This window comes from Leptodactylus fuscus, chromosome 1 (assembly GCF_031893055.1).
Source record: "Leptodactylus fuscus isolate aLepFus1 chromosome 1, aLepFus1.hap2, whole genome shotgun sequence".
NCBI classification, from domain to species: domain Eukaryota; kingdom Metazoa; phylum Chordata; class Amphibia; order Anura; family Leptodactylidae; genus Leptodactylus; species Leptodactylus fuscus.
Window position 1 is genome coordinate 50573934 of NC_134265.1, and position 19631 is coordinate 50593564.

The 19631-nt window shown below is 46.3% G+C and overlaps 1 protein-coding gene across 1 annotated transcript in view; it reads left to right on the top strand.

Moving 5' to 3' along the window:
- The window catches only part of DMGDH (dimethylglycine dehydrogenase), a 60633-nt gene that overhangs the window by 24540 nt on the left and 16462 nt on the right, over positions 1–19631 (top strand). Inside the window, exons 7-10 of the mRNA XM_075270108.1 lie at positions 6559–6807; positions 17210–17408; positions 18436–18605; positions 18796–18949. Coding sequence (XP_075126209.1) covers positions 6559–6807; positions 17210–17408; positions 18436–18605; positions 18796–18949 — 772 coding nt within the window. The remainder of the gene's footprint in view (positions 1–6558; positions 6808–17209; positions 17409–18435; positions 18606–18795; positions 18950–19631) is intronic.

Consider the following 19631-nt stretch of genomic DNA (forward strand, 5'->3'; position numbering starts at 1 on the left):
CCGCAGTGCCGGAAGTCCTCGGCAACCAGCGACAGTCCCCAACGCCGCACTCAACTTACTGGTCTTGTGCCTTCCCGACCCTCCAGCTTAGCTCTGCTGAGTACGCCGTGTCAGCGGGACAGTGCATGTGACGGCAGGGGAGTTAGGGGATTTTGCGGAGGGGGCCCTGCTAAAGGAAGGGGGGTGTGCAGGGGGTGCCCGACAGGTGGGGGCCATAGGAGGGGGGTCTGCAGGAAAAGGGGGGTGGGGAGGTTGACCCAGGGTGATGCGGGAGGGAGAGGGGGTCAGGGGCGCCACGGGAGGGGACCGTGGAGAGGATGAGGGTGCAGTGGGGGTGTGGCCGGGGCCATGGAAGAGAGAGGGCGGCTGAGGGCACCGGGGCGGGAAGGGGCATGAGCGTGGAGAACGTGGGTGGCTGCAGGGAGCCAGGAGCAGCCGGTAGGTAAAGAGCCTGCGGGGACAGGTAAGGAGCAAAGGGGACAGGGGTGCGCAGGAGTGGACATGGCGGCACACGGCGGATTATAACCAACGGCGAATGCCTAAATATCAGCGGCTCAGGGCCAACTCCAACCCGCACACAAAGTTGCGGGCAGATGCTAGTATGAACATAAATTCATAACAATCATGTAGGCATGTCATTTACCGGGATAAAAAGTAGCCTATGCGTTAATCGAGGTTACAAACTATCTATGTGCCAAATTTCATCCAATTCGTTCAGCCGTTTTTATTAGTAGGATTACTTACAGTCCTATGAAAAAGTTTGGGCACCCCTATTAATCTTAATCATTTTTAGTTCTAAATATTTTGGTATTTGCAGCAGCCATTTCAATTTGATATATCTAATAACTGATGGACACAGTAATATTTCAGGATTGAAATGAGGTTTATTGTACTAACAGAAAATGTGCAATATGCATTAAACCAAAATTTGACCGGTGCAAAAGTATGGGCACCTCAACAGAAAAGTGACATTAATATTTAGTACATCCTCCTTTTGCAAAGATAACAGCCTCTAGTCGCTTCCTGTAGCTTTTAATCAGTTCCTGGATCCTGGATGAAGGTATTTTGGACCATTCCTCTATACAAAACAATTCAAGTTCAGTTAAGTTTGATGATGGCTGAGCATGGACAGCCCGCTTCAAATCATCCCACAGATGTTCAATGATATTCAGGTCTGGGGAATGGGATGGTCATTCCAGAACATTGTAATTGTTCCTCTGCATGAATGCCTGAGTTGATTTGGAGCAGTGTTTTGGATCATTGTCTTGCTGAAATATCCATCCCCGGCGTAACTTCAACTTCGTCACTGATTCTTGAACATTATTCTCAAGAATCTGCTGATACTGAGTGGAATCCATTCGACCCTCAACTTTAACAAGATTCCCGGTGTCGGCATTGGCCACACAGCCCCAAAGCATGATGGAACCCCCACCAAATTTTACAGTGGGTAGCAAGTGTTTTTCTTGGAATGCTGGTTTTTTTGGACGCCATGCATAACGCCTTTTTGCATGACCAAACAACTCAATCTTTGCTTCATCAGTCCACAGGACCTTCTTCCAAAATGAAGCTGGCTTGTCCAAATGTGCTTTTTCATACCTCAGGCGACTCTGTTTGTGGCATGCTTGCAGAAACGGCTTCTTTCTCATCACTCTCTCATACAGCTTCTCCTTGTGCAAAGTGCGCTGTATTGTTGACCGATGCACAGTGACACCATCTGCAGCAAGATGATGCTGCAGCTCTTTGGAGGTGGTCTGTGGATTGTCCTTGACTGTTCTCACCATTCTTCTTCTCTGCCTTTCTGATATTTTCTTGGCCTGCCACTTTTGGGCTTAACAAGAACTGTCCCTGTGGTCTTCAATTTCCTTACTATGTTCCTCACAGTGGAAACTGACAGGTTAAATCTCACAGACAACTTTTTGTATCCTTCCCCTGAACAACTATGTTGAACAATCTTTGTTTTCGGATCATTTGAGAGCGGGTTGTCCATGCACGGCGACCATCAAATTTAACTGAACCTGAATTGTTTTGTAAAGAGGAATGGTCCAAAATATCTTCATCCAGGATCCAGGAACTGATTAAAAGCTACAGGAAGCGACTAGAGGCTGTTATCTTTGCCAAAGGAGGATCTACTAAATATTAATGTCACTTCTCTGTTGAGGTGCCCAGACTTTTGCACTGGTCAAATTTTGGTTTAATGCATATTGCACATTTTCTGTTAGTACAATAAATCTCATTTCAATCCTGAAATATTACTGTGTCCATCAGTTATTAGATATATCAAACTGAAATGGCTGCTGCAAACACCAAAATATTTAGAACTAAAAATGATTAAGATTAATAGGGGTGCCCAAACTTTTTCATAGGACTGTATATGTCTCTCTTTTTTACTTAATCCACTCCTGACTTTGGCTCAAAAAAATTCATCACAATCTGCATCAAAAAAAGCTGTGGGGCCTCAGTTTGAATGTGTCACTATGAGAATTCTGTCCAATCTTCAGACAGAATATTATAGAGCAGGAGTAGCTGAACAGAGTGTATATGGAGATAACTTTTAACCATAGGACCACCCCCATGACTAAATAACCAGTGAGATTCCTCTATATTACAGTTGTCCTATGTTACCTTCCAGCTCTAGCCGTGCATTATTTTTTCTTGTTCATGACTTCAAGAAATAAGTTTTATTGTATGGATGGAACTATTTATGAGCACAGTATGGCATGACTATTTGGACTCTATGTGACCGTTGCTTCAAGCATATTGTAGAACGTATGGATCAATGGTGTAGTTTCATATACAGCAGAGTTTTGCACAAAATACACCTTTTAGTAGACTGCAAACACCTAGGATGGTATTCTGTATATGTGCAGGTGTGTTGTATAACTGGACACATCATATATAAATGGTTTTTGGAGATTCTGTTCTCCTATGGGAAGTAGGAAAAAAAAACTATAGGGGAATTTACTAATGCTGCTACTCCAGAAAACTGACTGGTGTGCGTTACATGACGACTGACCGGCCTAGATTTGATGACCTTCCGGCATGTGCCAGAATTATTAAGGGGCCAGAGTCTCCTAATAATTGTAATACATGTAGCGCCAGAGGGGGAATCAATTAAGGTTGGCATAGGAAACGGCAGTCTTAATAAATCTCACCCAATGTTCCTTGAGGAAAAGCATGCAAGTTAGCTCTCCTCCAGAAAACTAGGAAGCCTGTAAGTAGCTGTCTGACCCATGGAAGAGCAATGAAGTGGTGGCGCTCATTTCCATCCTGCGGCTCTATTCAATCTGGGGTGCAAAAGCCGCAGTTATCGCGATTGATGCGGAGCCCAGCTGTTGGATCAGCAAATTTGCCCCTGTCCTGTGGGTCGGGATTAATAGGTTTAATACCCATTTAACATTATTGGGAAAGGCAATAGAGAGTATTAATGCCTGTGTGCTGAATATCGTATACAATCTCCTGGTTTTGTATCAGGACTAGTTGACTCTGAGCTTTACTAACGCTTTAACTATGGTCCTATAACCCCTTGACACCCCCTCCCTCCACATCACAGATTCTAGTTCATGTCATATCCGTGCCAAGTAGAGCTGGCTTCATGTTTCCTCACTTGGAACAGCGAAACTGTTCAGTAGAGTCTGATCCGTGCCAAGTCCGAAGAGCAGAACCAGAATGAACTAGCTCAGGCCGCCTCCTGGCTGCTCCTCAACTTTTTAGGAAAATCCAATGTACAATTACTTGCAGACCCAGCACTATTCATATTATGGCATTGTCTCACAACTAATACAATATGAATGCTACAACATCATATACGGTGAAATTAGACAGAAAAAAGTTTTCTGTGTTATACAAGATATTTAATAGAATTTCTTAATAGGGCAGTATCATCAGAGACAACCCCTCAATATCAGAGCGGGAGACCCGCAGTAAGCAGGGGGATGTTTGGGATTGCTATACGGTTTCCATGGGTGACAATTCAGATAAATGTCCATCTTAGTAATATATGAAAGTCTTGAGCTTGCCAAAGTACAACAGAATTATATTATTCCTTAGCAGGGCATATGGGCACCTGTTCTTATCAGACACCTGCAATAAGGTATCCAGGACCTGCAGAGGATTGAAGGTGGATTTCCCATTCAGGATAGGTTCACATAGTGATTTTTTTTGCTGAAGAAATGCAAAACAGGCTTTCATTATAGAGACCATTACCAAACAGGTGAAATGCAGAGCAACATGTGATACTGCAATGTAAAATGTATGCATGCAAACTTGGGCTAGGTTCACATCTGCATCTGCAGTGTCCACCTAAAAATTGGCAGAGGAAAAAAATCCTGCACAGAGGACTTTTTAATCCACCAGTTTCAGTTTTATAACAATGGACACACAAAAGACACCATTAAAGTCAATGGGGTCTGACGCCCTTTCAGTGTTACCTCTGTTATAGTAGTCCACCTCTCTGTTGTTTGGTTCCCCTGACGGACAAGTGTAATCTAGCGTCAGCCTAACAAAACTAGTTTCCTATCCACTGGAGTGATGGTCACTCCATCAACACAGAGGAACCAGGGGCCCTGTTAGGGAGCATTCACACGGAGTAAAGTGGCACGCTATTTGGCGCGTTTGCGCCGCGTTTGCGCCGCGTGTTTGACGGCGCGTGTTTGTGGTCGCGTTAACGCGACCGCAAACGCGCCGTCAAACACGTGGCGCAAACGTGCCAAATAGCGTGCCACTTTACTCCGTGTGAATGCTCCCTTAGGCTGGTCTTACATGACTGTAATGTAATTCCGCAATTGAGGGTTTTCAATTGCAGACACAGTATATTCAGTGCAGCCTCTTACACCACCAGATATTTTATCCGTGGTGTGCCGGGCCTCCGCACTGAATAGAGCAGGTCTGCAAAGGCCGTGAATTCACAGCTCTGCACGGACTCGCCCATAGAACTCTATGGACGAGTGCGGCAGGACACTGGTGTCTGCAGTGTCTATGTTGCTGATCAGCAACTTGCGGACCGTAAAATCAATACGGTTGTGTAAGACCAGCCTTATCCCGACTGCTTGGTGTTTCAGGGATTGGTCCCCCAGTGATCAGTTAGCAACACATATTCTGTATCCTATAGTGTACTGTTGCTGAGTAAACTCCTTTAGGCTGATGCCACATGTTGCAATAAGCTGCGTGGCTTCAAAAGGAATGGAAAATATAAAGGAAGCTCTCATACATCTCCCTTCTGCTAAATCTACTCCTGGCTTTTGCTCAGAAAAAAACACAGTGAAATCTGCCTCAAAAACCACAGCTTTTCTCCAATGAGTGGCCTCAGCCTTAAGCCTCGTTCACATCTGTCTCGGTAATCCGTCCGGGGGAGTTCGCATGGGGACACCCCCAAACGGACTACTGAACGCATTGGCAATCGTTGTGCAGTGAAAGCACACGGACCCCATAGACTATAATGGGGTTTGTGTGCTTTCCACATGGTCTCCACACGGAACATCCGGACAGAAAAGTACTTCACGATCTACTTTCCTGTCCGCATCAGTCGTGCGGAGACCGTGCTTTTAGTCTATGGGGTCCATGTGCTTTCACTGCACACCGCTTGCCAATACGTTCGGTATTCCATTCGGGGAGGTCCCCATGCGAACTCCCCAAACGGATTACTGACGCAGATGTGAACAAGGCCTCAGGGCTGAAATCTTACATGCAGTTTTGGACTCACTTTAAAGGTAGATTTGGCCATTTCTTCTGAATCTACTACTGACTTTGCATCAAAAATTGCATGTCTTGTTTAATAAGAAAATGGTTCATCCATTGACAGTATTCGATAATACTTTATGACTTTTGAAGTTTTTTTGCACACAAAGAGCTAGTACATGCTACGTATGACATATACCCTATCAGGCTCAAATGGGCTTGTGAAGCAGAGTGTGTAGCCAATGAATACAGAGGAGAACGTGTGACATGTGAAAGCTGGGAGATCTCCATTCCTAGATGAAATGTCACAGCCAGTGGTAGATGCCAAGACATTTCCAGGATTATGTTAGATCATTAGTATCTGATCTTCGAAGCAACATTCGGTTGCAGCATTCAGACTGCTTATTGAGTGTGGTACATTCTAATGTGGCTGTGCTTGGTATTGCAGCAAATCTGCCAGTTACAACATAAGATCATGGTGGAGGTGCTAAGCATTGGACCCCCACTGATCTGATGTTAATGACCATTTCTAAGGATAGGTCATGAAACGTTCTGAAAAACACTTTTGAGCAGAAAATAGTTCCAGGGTTGTTCCAAAACGTGGGACTCCCATCTATACGAAATGCCGCCCTGCCACATTGTGTGTATAGTTAGCGGCCCCTTTCTCTCCTAGTAAAGACAATTTACATGTGTAGGATCACTCCACAAAACAGATGTATCGTTGTTTTTGCAGCAAAAATTCTGATAGAACTTCTACGTGCCTCAAATTTTTGCTCCAGGGATCAATGGACAAAACACAACGTCTGTCAGTTCTTATTGGATTCCTTTCTACCATACTGTTCTGCTGTCTATTACCATGTATCTGACCGGCTTTTTATCTCCTAGGATTTTGGGCTCGGGAAGTTGGGAAGTTGATAGGACTTGACCATCCTCTTATTCCTGTTCACCATCAGTATGTGGTTACTGGAACAGTCCCTGAAGTGAAAGCCTTAAAGAAGGAGCTCCCAGTTATCAGAGACCTGGAAGGATCATACTACTTACGCCAAGAACGTGATGGGCTTTTATTTGGTCCTTATGAAAGTCAAGAGAAGATGAAACTACAGGAATCCTGGGTAACACACGGAGTCCCACCAGGTGTCTAAACATATTAAACCTTTATTATTATTATTATTATTATTATTATTATTATGCTGTTTAATAGAGATGAGCGAACACTAAAATGTTCGAGGTTCGAAATTCGATTCGAACAGCCGCTCAATGTTCGTGTGTTCGAACGGGTTTCGAACCCCATTATAGTCTATGGGGAACAGATACTCGTTAAGGGGGAAACCCAAATCCGTGTCTGGAGGGTCACCAAGTCCACTATGACACCCCAGGAAATGATGCCAACACCTCTGGAATGACACTGGGACAGCAGGGGAAGCATGTCTGGGGGCATCTAACACACCAAAGACCCTCTATTACCCCAACATCACAGCCTAACAACTACACACTTTACACACTCAATACCACCTCTCTGACAGTAGGAAAACACCTTGAAACATGTGTATTTGGCACTTGCAGTGAGGAGAGCTTGTCACCAGCAGTGAATTTGGCCCTTGTAGTAAGTTGAGGTTGGCACCAACATTTGTTTTGAAAATCAGGGTGGATTGAGCCTCTAACCAGCAGAGTTTGGGCAAATTCATGGTGGAGGGAGCCTCTAAAAACCCCAGTTTGGACCAATTCATGGTGGAGGGAGACTCTAAAAACCCCAGTTTGGACCAATTCATGGTGGAGGGAGCCTCTAAAAACCCCAGTTTGGACCAATTCATGGTGGAGGGAGCCTCTAACCAGCCCAGTTTGGGCAAATTCATGGTGGAGGGAGCCTCTAACCAGCCCAGTTTGGACCAATTAATGGTGGAGGGAGCCTCTAACCAGCCCAGTTTGGACCAATTAATGGTGGAGGGAGCCTCTAACCACCCCAGTTTGGACCAATTCATGGTGGAGGGAGCCTCTAACCAGCCCAGTTTGGACCAATTCATGGTGGAGGGAGCCTCTAAAAAACCCAGTTTGGACCAATTCATGGTGGAGGGAGCCTCTAAACAGCCCAGTTTGGGCAAATTCATGGTGGAGGGAGCCTCTAAAACCCCCAGTTTGGACCAATTCATGGTGGAGGGAGCCTCTAAACAGCCAAGTTTGGACCAATTCATGGTGAAGGGAGCCTCTAAAAACCCGTTTGGACCAATTCATGGTGGAGGGAGCCTCTAACCAGCCCAGTTTGGGCAAATTCATGGTGGAGGGAGCCTCTAAACAGCCCAGTTTGGGCAAATTCATGGTGGAGGGAGCCTCTAACCAGCCCAGTTTGGACCAATTCATGGTGGAGGGAGCCTCTAACCAGCCCAGTTTGGGCAAATTCATGGTGGAGGGAGCCTCTAAACAGCCCAGTTTGGGCAAATTCATGGTGGAGGGAGCCTCTAAACAGCCAAGTTTGGACCAATTCATGGTGAAGGGAGCCTCTAAAAACCCGTTTGGACCAATTCATGGTGGAGGGAGCCTCTAACCAGCCCAGTTTGGGCAAATTCATGGTGGAGGGAGCCTCTAAACAGCCCAGTTTGGGCAAATTCATGGTGGAGGGAGCCTCTAACCATCCCAGTTTGGACCAATTCATGGTGGAGGGAGCCTCTAACCAGCCCAGTTTGGGCAAATTCATGGTGGAGGGAGCCTCTAAACAGCCCAGTTTGGGCAAATTCATGGTGGAGGGAGCCTCTAACCAGCCCAGTTTGGACCAATTAATGGTGGAGGGAGCCTCTAAACAGCCAAGTTTTGGGAAATTCATGGTGGAGGGAGCCTCTAACCAGCCCAGTTTGGACCAATTCATGGTGGAGGGAGCCTCTAACCAGCCCAGTTTGGACCAATTCATGGTGGAGGGAGCCTCTAAACAGCCCAGTTTGGGCAAATTCATGGTGGAGGGAGCCTCTAAAAAACCCAGTTTGGACCAATTCATGGTGGAGGGAGCCTCTAATTAGCCCAGTTTGGACCAATTAATTGTGGAGGGAGCCTCTAACCAGCCCAGTTTGGACCAATTAATGGTGGAGGGAGCCTCTAACCACCCCAGTTTGGGCAAATTCATGGTGGAGGGAGCCTCTAACCAGCCCAGTTTGGACCAATTAATGGTGGAGGGAGCCTCTAAACAGCCAAGTTTTGGGAAATTCATGGTGGAGGGAGCCTCTAACCAGCCCAGTTTGGACCAATTCATGGTGGAGGGAGCCTCTAAAAAACCCAGTTTGGACCAATTCATGGTGGAGGGAGCCTCTAAACAGCCCAGTTTGGGCAAATTCATGGTGGAAGGAGCCTCTAACCAGCAGAGTTGTGGGAAAGCAGGGTGGAGGGAGCCTCTAACCAGCAGAGTTGGTGGAAATCAGGGTGGAGGGAGCCTCTAACCAGCAGAGTTGGGGGAAATCATGTTGGAGGGAGCCTAGTATTAGCAGAATTGTGCAACGCTTATGGTGGATGAGTATGAGGATGCGGAGGAATTGGAGAGGTTGAGTACAGACATGGAGTTTCATGTTGGGGTGCTTTACACAGGTGGGCACAAAAATGAAGGCTCTATCCAGTGGTGGTTCATTTTTATCAAAGTGAGCCGGTCGGCACTCTCAGCTGACAGACGGGTGCGCTTGTCAGTGATGATGCCACCGGCTGCACTGAACACCCTCTCAGATAGGACGCTGGCGGCAGGACAGGACAGCACCTCCAAGGCATATAGGGCAAGTTCAAGCCACAGGTCCAACTTCGACACCCAATACGTGTAGGGCGCAGAGGGGTCGGAGAGGACAGGGCTGTGGTCGGAAAGGTATTCCCGCAACATGCGCCTATACTTCTCACGCCTGGTGACACTAGGACCCTCCGTGGCGGCACTTTGGCGAGGGGGTGCCATCAAGGTGTCCCAGACCTTAGACAGTGTGCCCCTCGTTTGTGTGGACCGGTGAGAACTTGGTTGCCTACTGGAGGAACTGCCCTCCCTGCCGCCAACGTCACATGCTGGAAACATCTCCATCATATTCTGCACCAATTGCCTGTGGCAAGCATTGATGCGATTGGCCCTCCCCTCTACCGGAATAAAAGACGAGATGTTGTTTTTATACCGGGGGTCAAGGATAGCAAAGATCCAGTACTGGTTGTCCTCCATGATTTTGACAATACGCTTGTCGGTTGTAAAGCACCCCAACATGAACTCAGCCATGTCTGCCACAGTGTTAGTTGGCATGACTCCTCTGGCCCCACCGGAAAGTTCAATCTCCATTTCCTCCTCATCCTCCATGTCTACCCATCCGCGCTGCAACAATGGGACGATTCGAAGTTGCCCGGAAGCCTCCTGTATCACCATCACATCATCGGACAACTCTTCTTCCTCCTCCTCCTCCTCCTCCTCCTCCATTAAACGCAGTGAAGCGGACAGATGTGTGGACCTACTCTCCAGCTGTGACGGATCGGATGCTATCCCTAACTCCTCTGTGTGATCTGAGTTATCCCTGATGTCAATCAGGGATTCTCTCAGAACACACAAGAGCGGGATTGTAAGGCTCACCATCGCATCCTCAGAGCTCACCCTCCTTGTGGACTCCTCAAAGACCCGTAGGATGTCACAAAGGTCTCTCATCCATGGCCACTCATGGATGTGAAACTGAGGCAGCTGACTTTGTGGCACCCTAGGGTTTTGTAGCTGGTATTCCATCAAAGGTCTCTGCTGCTCAACCACTCTATTCAACATCTGAAACGTTGAGTTCCAGCGTGTGGGGACGTCGCACAAAAGCCGGTGTTGTGGCACATGCAGGCGTTGCTGGAGAGATTTTAAGCTAGCAGCGGCTACTGTCGACTTGCGAAAGTGGGCGCACATGCGCCGCACTTTCACCAGTAGCTCTGGAACATTGGGGTAGCTCTTTAGGAAACGTTGCACCACTAGGTTGAAGACGTGGGCCAGGCATGGAACATGTTGGAGTCCGGCAAGCTCCAGAGCTGCTACCAGGTTCCGGCCGTTATCACAAACGACCATGCCTGGGCCCAGGTGCAGCGGCTCAAACCATATTGCCGTCTCATCGAGGAGGGCATCCCTCACCTCGGAGGCAGTGTGCTGTCTGTCCCCCAAGCTGATCAGCTTCAGCACAGCCTGCTGACGTCTACCAACGCCAGTGCTGCAACGTTTCCAACTCGTAGCTGGGGTCAATCTAACAGCGGAGGAGGAGGCGGTGGCGGAGGAGGAGGCGGTAGAGGAGGAGGAGGAGGGGGGTGTTCTTCTCGTGTCCCTGCCAGGAATGTTAGGCGGGGAGACGAGGTACACCGGGCCAGTTTGGGAAGCAGTCCCAGCCTCAACTACATTCACCCAGTGTGCCGTCAGTGAAATGTAGCGTCCCTGTCCGCATGCACTTGTCCACGCGTCGGTGGTCAAGTGGACCTTTGTGCAAAGCGCGGAACTAAGGGCCCGCCTGATGTTGAGTGACACGTGCTGGTGCAAGGCGGGGACGGCACACCGGGAGAAGTAGTGACGGCTAGGGACGGCATAGCGAGGTGCCGCAGTTGCCATCAGGTCCAGGAAGGCGGGAGTTTCAACAAGCCGGAACGCCAACATCTCCTGGGCCAGCAGTTTAGCGATGTTGGCGTTCAAGGCTTGCGCGTGTGGGTGGTTAGCAGTGTATTTCTGCCGCCGCTCCAATGTCTGAGAGATGGTGGGTTGTTGTAAAGAAACGCCTGATGGTGCCTTTGATGGTGCAGGAGAAGGAGATAAGACAGGACCAGGGGAGGATGAGGTAGAAGTCAACAAAGTGGCGGAGGCAGATGAAGTGGTGTCCTGGCTCGTCCTCTGGAGTGCATCGCCAGCACAGTCAGCAGTGGCAGTGGCAGAGGCAGAGGCAGTGGCAGAGGCAGTGGCAGTGGCGTGAACGGCAGGCGGCCTTTGTCCTGCCGTTGCTGCCTGCCACTGATTCCAGTGCTTGGATTCCAAATGACGGCGCATTGAAGTGGTGGACAGGTTGCTCTTCTCAGAGCCCCTAATCAATTTCGAGAGGCAAATTGTGCAGACAACACTATATCTGTCCTCGGCGCATTCCTTGAAAAAACTCCACACCTTCGAGAAACGTGCCCTCGAGGTGGGAGTTTTTCGGGGCTGGGTACGAACTGGAACATCTTGGGAGATTCCGGGTGTGGCCTGGCTTCGCCTAAGCTGCTGACCTCTGCCTCTGCCTCTAGCTACCCTTTTTGGTGCTGCACCTGCCTCAACATCCACACTACTTTCCCCGCTTGACATCCCCCCTGTCCAGGTCGGGTCAGTGTCCTCATCATCCACCACTTCCTCTTCCAACTCCTGTCTCATCTCCTCCTCCCGCACAATGCGCCGGTCAACTGGATGCCCTGACGGCAACTGCGTCACATCATCGTCGATGAGGGTGGGTTGCTGGTCATCCACCACCAAATCGAACGGAGATGGAGGAGACTCTAGTGTTTGAGCATCTGGACACAGATGCTCCTCTGTTAGGTTCGTGGAATCGTGACGTGGAGAGGCAGGTTGAGGGACAATGAAAGGAGCGGAGAACAGCTCTGGGGAGCAGGGACAGTTTGGGTTATTGTTCTGTAAAGCTTCGGAATTTTGGGAGGAAGGAAGACAAGACTGTTGGGTAATAGGAGGAGAGGAGGCAGAGTCTGACTGGCTGCTGGACAATGTGCTGTAAGCGTTCTCTGACAGCCATTGCAAGACCTGTTCCTGGTTCTCGGGCCTACTAAGGTTTGTACCCTGCAGTTTAGTTAATGTGGCAAGCAACCCTGGCACTGTGGAGTGGCGCAATGCTTGCTGCCCCACAGGAGTAGGCACGGGACGCCCTGTGGCTTCACTGCTACCTTGCTCCCCAGAACCATTCCCCCGACCTCGCCCACGGCCTCGTCCACGTCCCTTTCCGGGAGCCTTGCGCATTTTGAATTCCTAGTTAGAAATTGGCACTGTATACCAGTAGTAAAAATTGTGGGTGCACGTAACCCCAATATATTCTTTGAATTCCCAGTCAGACAATGGCACTGTATACCAGTAGTAAAAATTGTGGGTGCACGTAACCCCAATATATTCTTTGAATTCCCAGTCAGAAACTGGCACTATATGGCAGTAGCAAGAAATGAGGGTATTTGTATTCCCAATATACTCTTTGAATTCCCAGTCAGACAATGGCACTGTATACCAGTAGTAAAAATTGTGGGTGCACGTAACCCCAATATATTCTTTGAATTCCCAGTCAGAAACTGGCACTATATGGCAGTAGCAAGAAATGAGGGTATTTGTATTCCCAATATACTCTTTGAATTCCCAGTCAGACAATGGCACTGTATACCAGTAGTAAAAATTGTGGGTGCACGTAACCCCAATATATTCTTTGAATTCCCAGTCAGAAACTGGCACTATATGGCAGTAGCAAGAAATGAGGGTATTTGTATTCCCAATATACTCTTTGAATTCCCAGTCAGACAATGGCACTGTATACCAGTAGTAAAAATTGTGGGTGCACGTAACCCCAATATATTCTTTGAATTCCCAGTCAGAAACTGGCACTATATGGCAGTAGCAAGAAATGAGGGTATTTGTATTCCCAATATACTCTTTGAATTCCCAGTCAGACAATGGCACTGTATACCAGTAGTAAAAATTGTGGGTGCACGTAACCCCAATATATTCTTTGAATTCCCAGTCAGAAACTGGCACTATATGGCAGTAGCAAGAAATGAGGGTATTTGTATTCCCAATATACTCTTTGAATTCCCAGTCAGACAATGGCACTGTATACCAGTAGTAAAAATTGTGGGTGCACGTAACCCCAATATATTCTTTGAATTCCCAGTCAGAAACTGGCACTATATGGCAGTAGCAAGAAATGAGGGTATTTGTATTCCCAATATACTCTTTGAATTCCCAGTCAGACAATGGCACTGTATACCAGTAGTAAAAATTGTGGGTGCACGTAACCCCAATATATTCTTTGAATTCCCAGTCAGAAACTGGCACTATATGGCAGTAGCAAGAAATGAGGGTATTTGTATTCCCAATATACTCTTTGAATTCCCAGTCAGACAATGGCACTGTATACCAGTAGTAAAAATTGTGGGTGCACGTAACCCCAATATATTCTTTGAATTCCCAGTCAGAAACTGGCACTATATGGCAGTAGCAAGAAATGAGGGTATTTGTATTCCCAATATACTCTTTGAATTCCCAGTCAGACAATGGCACTGTATACCAGTAGTAAAAATTGTGGGTGCACGTAACCCCAATATATTCTTTGAATTACCAGTCAGAAACTGGCACTATATGGCAGTAGCAAGAAATGAGGGTATTTATAACCCCAATATATTCTTTGAATTCCCAGTCAGACAATGGCACTGTATACCAGTAGTAAAAATTGTGGGTGCACGTAACCCCAATATATTCTTTGAATTCCCAGTCAGAAACTGGCACTATATGGCAGTAGCAAGAAATGAGGGTATTTGTATTCCCAATATACTCTTTGAATTCCCAGTCAGACAATGGCACTGTATACCAGTAGTAAAAATTGTGGGTGCACGTAACCCCAATATATTCTTTGAATTCCCAGTCAGAAACTGGCACTATATGGCAGTAGCAAGAAATGAGGGTATTTGTATTCCCAATATACTCTTTGAATTCCCAGTCAGACAATGGCACTGTATACCAGTAGTAAAAATTGTGGGTGCACGTAACCCCAATATATTCTTTGAATTCCCAGTCAGAAACTGGCACTATATGGCAGTAGCAAGAAATGAGGGTATTTGTATTCCCAATATACTCTTTGAATTCCCAGTCAGACAATGGCACTGTATACCAGTAGTAAAAATTGTGGGTGCACGTAACCCCAATATATTCTTTGAATTCCCAGTCAGAAACTGGCACTATATGGCAGTAGCAAGAAATGAGGGTATTTGTATTCCCAATATACTCTTTGAATTCCCAGTCAGACAATGGCACTGTATACCAGTAGTAAAAATTGTGGGTGCACGTAACCCCAATATATTCTTTGAATTCCCAGTCAGACACTGGCACTATATGGCAGTAGCAAGAAATGAGGGTATTTGTATTCCCAATATATTCTTTGAATTCCCAGTCAGACAATGGCACTGTATACCAGTAGTAAAAATTGTGGGTGTATATAGCCCCAATTCTATTGCTAGGGGACTTGCAGGGTATTTCTGGGGTGAAGGTGGGGGGGCACACCGTTGGAACGGGTATCGGGGTATATATCGGGTATACGGGAATACACTGACAGTGTATTCCATTCAGGATCCTGGGAAAGCTGGGTTGCGGCGATTGAGCCCGTCAGTGCCACGTTACACTGACAAGCTTCTCCCTGGAATTTAGCTCTTATAAGAGCTGTTGGTTGTCTTCTCCTTCCTATCCTAGCCTGTCCCTGCCTACCCAGAATCTAAGCCCTAGCTAGCTGGACGGAAACCTCCGTCCTCGGTGAATTGCAAGCTCAGAATGACGCGAAGCTGGGCGTCGCTGTTCTTTTAAATTAGAGGTCACATGTTTTCGGCAGCCAATGGGTTTTGCCTACTTTTTTCAACGTCACCGGTGTCGTAGTTCCTGTCCCACCTACCCTGCGCTGTTATTGGAGCAAAAAAGGCGCCAGGGAAGGTGGGAGGGGAATCGAGTAATGGCGCACTTTACCACGCGGTGTTCGATTCGATTCGAACATGCCGAACAGCCTAATATCCGATCGAACATGAGTTCGATAGAACACTGTTCGCTCATCTCTACTGTTTAACCATTAGTTTGCTGTAGTGGGAATTAGTTATTTGGTCACTCAAGACCTAAAGAGGGTCTGTTAGCCCTAGTGATATGACTATTGTAATAAATACTGGAGCACGTCTTCTTAGAGCTCCATGTTCTGCTCTTCCTCCAAGAAGGAAAATAATGGGGTGTTACAAATCACTTTGTTAATGTTTATCATAACTGTGTTTTTACGTCACCATGGGCAATTTTCTCGGCTAGAGTCCATTGTGAGAAAAACACATTAGAAATGTTTGTTGTTGCTCTCAAAGTGGAGCTGGCATAGACTTCTGCCAAGTCGCATAGTCAGATGGAGAATGCACCTGATTCATGACGAAACCTTCATCTCATCATGAACCTGGTAAATCCTCTGCCATCGTGGGATCATCTAAACCACGTGTTATGAACCAAAAGCAGTATAGATCAGATAGTCCCGGACAACCAGACTCCCCTGCACACTGAGGTAAAACAGCACTGAGCATCCAATGTCCTCCAAACCGGAGCAGAACCAGGCCCCAGAGGTCTTCGCCAGAGCTCCTGATGATGGAGATGGACCGGTTAATTCTGGGACCCGGAACCACAGCTGTCCAGATGGTATCTCACGCATAGCGCACCACAAGTCACAGCAGGACCCAGAAATCCAAAAACCACTAACCTCGCGTGGGTGTGGAAGCAGATGAAACTGATCAGCAGAGGTGAGCACAGTATCAGGGGTTCACCAGAAGATGGCGGAAGCACTGTAGAATTGTTGTACTAGCCGGGTCGGCACCAAGAGGTCTCACCGTATCCAGGGATGAGATAAGACATAGTCAGACAAGCCGAGTCACACACAGGAGGTCACGTGATACAAAAGGATGGAGTAAAAGGATAGGATAGCAAAAGACAAGTCTGGTCAAACATAGGAGGTCGCGCAGTACAAATACGCAGGTCACGGAAAGGTGGTCTGGAAGGCAAGCAGAGTTATAACAGAAGGCAAACAGAGGTACACAATCGACAGGCAAGAATTAAGGTCAGAAGGCAAACAGTCAGATAGCAGAACATCAGGACAAACGCAGAGTGGAGCTGATACCAGAAGAACTCAATAACCAGTGGCAAGACGGAGCCAGAGTCAAACGTAAATAGACTCCAGCTCACCGACTCACCCCCTAACCCCAGAAGTCCATGCTTTGTTACCAGGAAGAGGCCGGAAACCCCCACAGGCTACCACAGACAGACCCGGAAGTACTGGACCAGGCACCGACAGAGGAGAGGGCCGGCAACCTCTGTGCATTGTCGCGGAGGTTCTGGCCTGGCTCCTAACACTGCATCAATCTTGATGAATCCACCCCATAAAATTTTCTGGAGATAAACATCCTTATTGGTAGGTACAGAAGATGTCACTAGTGTTGTGAAATGTTTTAGAATTTAACTATAAAAGGGGCTGTGGGAGTTCCAAAAACAACAAAAAACAGACAACATTAAAAAATGAAAGAATACATTAAACTAAGTACATGCCCATCAGATCTGGTGTTGCCGCTCTGTAACTCCCTGCCAGTGTTTGTTTACCGGGCTGTGGCGGTGATCGACATGTGACCACAGGAGCCAATCACTGATCATTTATTGTTTTATGACATTTTTTTTTTTTAAGTTGTCTGTTTTGTTTTTTGTTTGCTTGAACATTTTTTCTACCCATGTAATTGCTCTGACTGACCCAGGTCAGCGCAAAGTGTTGTCACTCACTGTTCTGAAACTACCATATTCCTCTAGGTTTTGGAAAAGAATTATTTGAGTCTGATCTAGACAGGATTATGCAGCATGTGGAGGCGGCTATGGACATGGTCCCTGTGCTGAAAAATGCAGATATCATCAATATTGTTTCTGGACCTATAACATATTCTCCTGATATTCTTCCAATGGTTGGACCGCATCAAGGTGTCCAAAATTACTGGGTGGCCATCGGTTTTGGGTAAGTGAGTTTTAAAAATGCTGGTTTCAACAAAAATGGTTATGTAAGATAAGATAAGATAATCCTTTAATAGTCCCACAGTGGGGAAATTTCAGCATGTTACAGCAGCATAGTAATACAGAAGGAAAGACAGTAATGTATTACAGACGTAGACACATATGCTGAGAAGAGAAGATATACTAGGTGTCCATAGCAGCTAAGGAACAGAAGAAGAAAGAAGACTTCATAATCATTAGTTTTCTGTACGGAGTGATCTTCGCTTGGTCTGATGTAGATTATACAGCCTGATCGCAGTTGGAAGGAAAGACTTGCGAAAGCAAGTAATGTAATACTAAACTATAATATAAACCTCACATACAAAGTCACCAAGGTCAAAACAAAGGACATTTCAGTGCAGGCTCTCCGTGACTATAAAGGTTAATGGGGTTCCTTGAGCCTGTCTTCAGAGCTGAATGTTAAAGTGGCCCTTTGATGTCTTCTATGATGTGAAATATATATAATATACATACTGCACTGGTAGTTTTGTAGGTATGTGTCCAGTGTCAGAGATATGGATGCCATAAGTTTCAGCTACGGCTACCAATATTACTGTACTGTGATGGTGGCCGCCCTCACGGCTCAGTGTCATCGCTGGGCGGTTAGGAATGCACCCCCTGACAGTACACAGTCTACAGACTTCTACTGTGAAAAGTCAGTACTTCTTTATATGTGTCCAGCATGTTCCTGGGGCCACATCTGAGTGAGAGTAAGTTAAGAGCAGATTCTCCTCTACTTACTGTGCACCATGTACAACAGCTAGTCTCCACCACCAGCTCAGAGAGAAATGCAAACTACAGATAGAGACTGCAAAGTGAAAAACACTTTTTATAATGGCAAGAATTAGTACGATTCCTCATATACTAACATGCTACCTTAACCTGAAAAGTTACCTTAAACAATAGATACAGTATACTTTGAAATTGTAGTTCATGCACTTTGCCATTAGTAGTTAAAATGCATTTCTATTGTAACAACTGTATCTTTGCAGATATGGTATCATTCATGCTGGTGGCATCGGCAAATTCTTGAGTGACTGGATTATTGGCGGAGAACCTCCTTTTGACCTCATTGAATTGGACCCAAATCGATACGGAAAATGGACCACTGCAAAATACACAGCACTAAAAGCAAGAGAGTCCTATGGATTCAACAACATTGGTATGCCCCATATGTTCTTTTGATGAAACGCTTAATCCTTAGGGGGTGTCTCCCTGATGCTGAGATGTGATCCTCTTTTTTTTGGTCATAAAAAATCATAATAGGGCAGGTCTCTAGAATATAAAGACATTCCTAATGTACACAGAAGCCCTAAAAATATAAAACATGGACATCTTATTTCGTTACATAGTTGGTTATCCTAAGGAGGAAAGGTTTGCAGGAAGACCGACAGAAAGGGTGAGTGGAGTTTATGAAGAACTTAAGACTAAATGCTCCATGGGCTTCCATGCTGGATGGGAACAACCTCACTGGTTCTACAAGCCAGGAGATGATGCTCAGTACAAGTAAGTACTTTTACTTTTACTGATACAATTTCTCATTTATCTGGATAGTAGTGAGAAATGAGGGTGCAATTACATTTACATGTGAAGTGCTGGAGTCCTGGGTACAAATCCTGCCAAATAAAACATCTGCAAGGAGTTTATAGGTTCTCCACACGTTTGCGTGGGTTTCATCCGGGTACGTTGGTTTCAATTTATTCTTATATGTCAGAAGGAATTTCACAGATTGACTGATCATGTTGATATCAGAACGATAGAAAAATAAAACATAACTTTTATTAATGGCCCATGAGGCTAAAAACATCCCAACCCCCAAAACAATAAACAACGTGTGTGTACATACGCCAACTGATAGAAGCTAAAAGGTAAGTATTTCCAGAATGTACACTACACATAAAGAGGTGGATTGATACACAATAACCACCCTTAAGATATTAAGATATCAACAAGATCAGCCAATCTGTGAAGTTCTTTGCCAATTAGTGGTAGATACCCCCTCTGTGAATTGAATAACAGAGGGACAGCATATCATAGTGGGGAAGAATGCAAACTCGGATCAGATAGACTAGGTTCGTGTCGATTAATATGAAGCAGATTCTGCCTCAAAATTGGCTCCAAATTCTGGTTGGAATCTCCTTCCCGTTGTTCTCATTGGGAGGAGTTAGCAGATGGTAGTTTTTTCAAG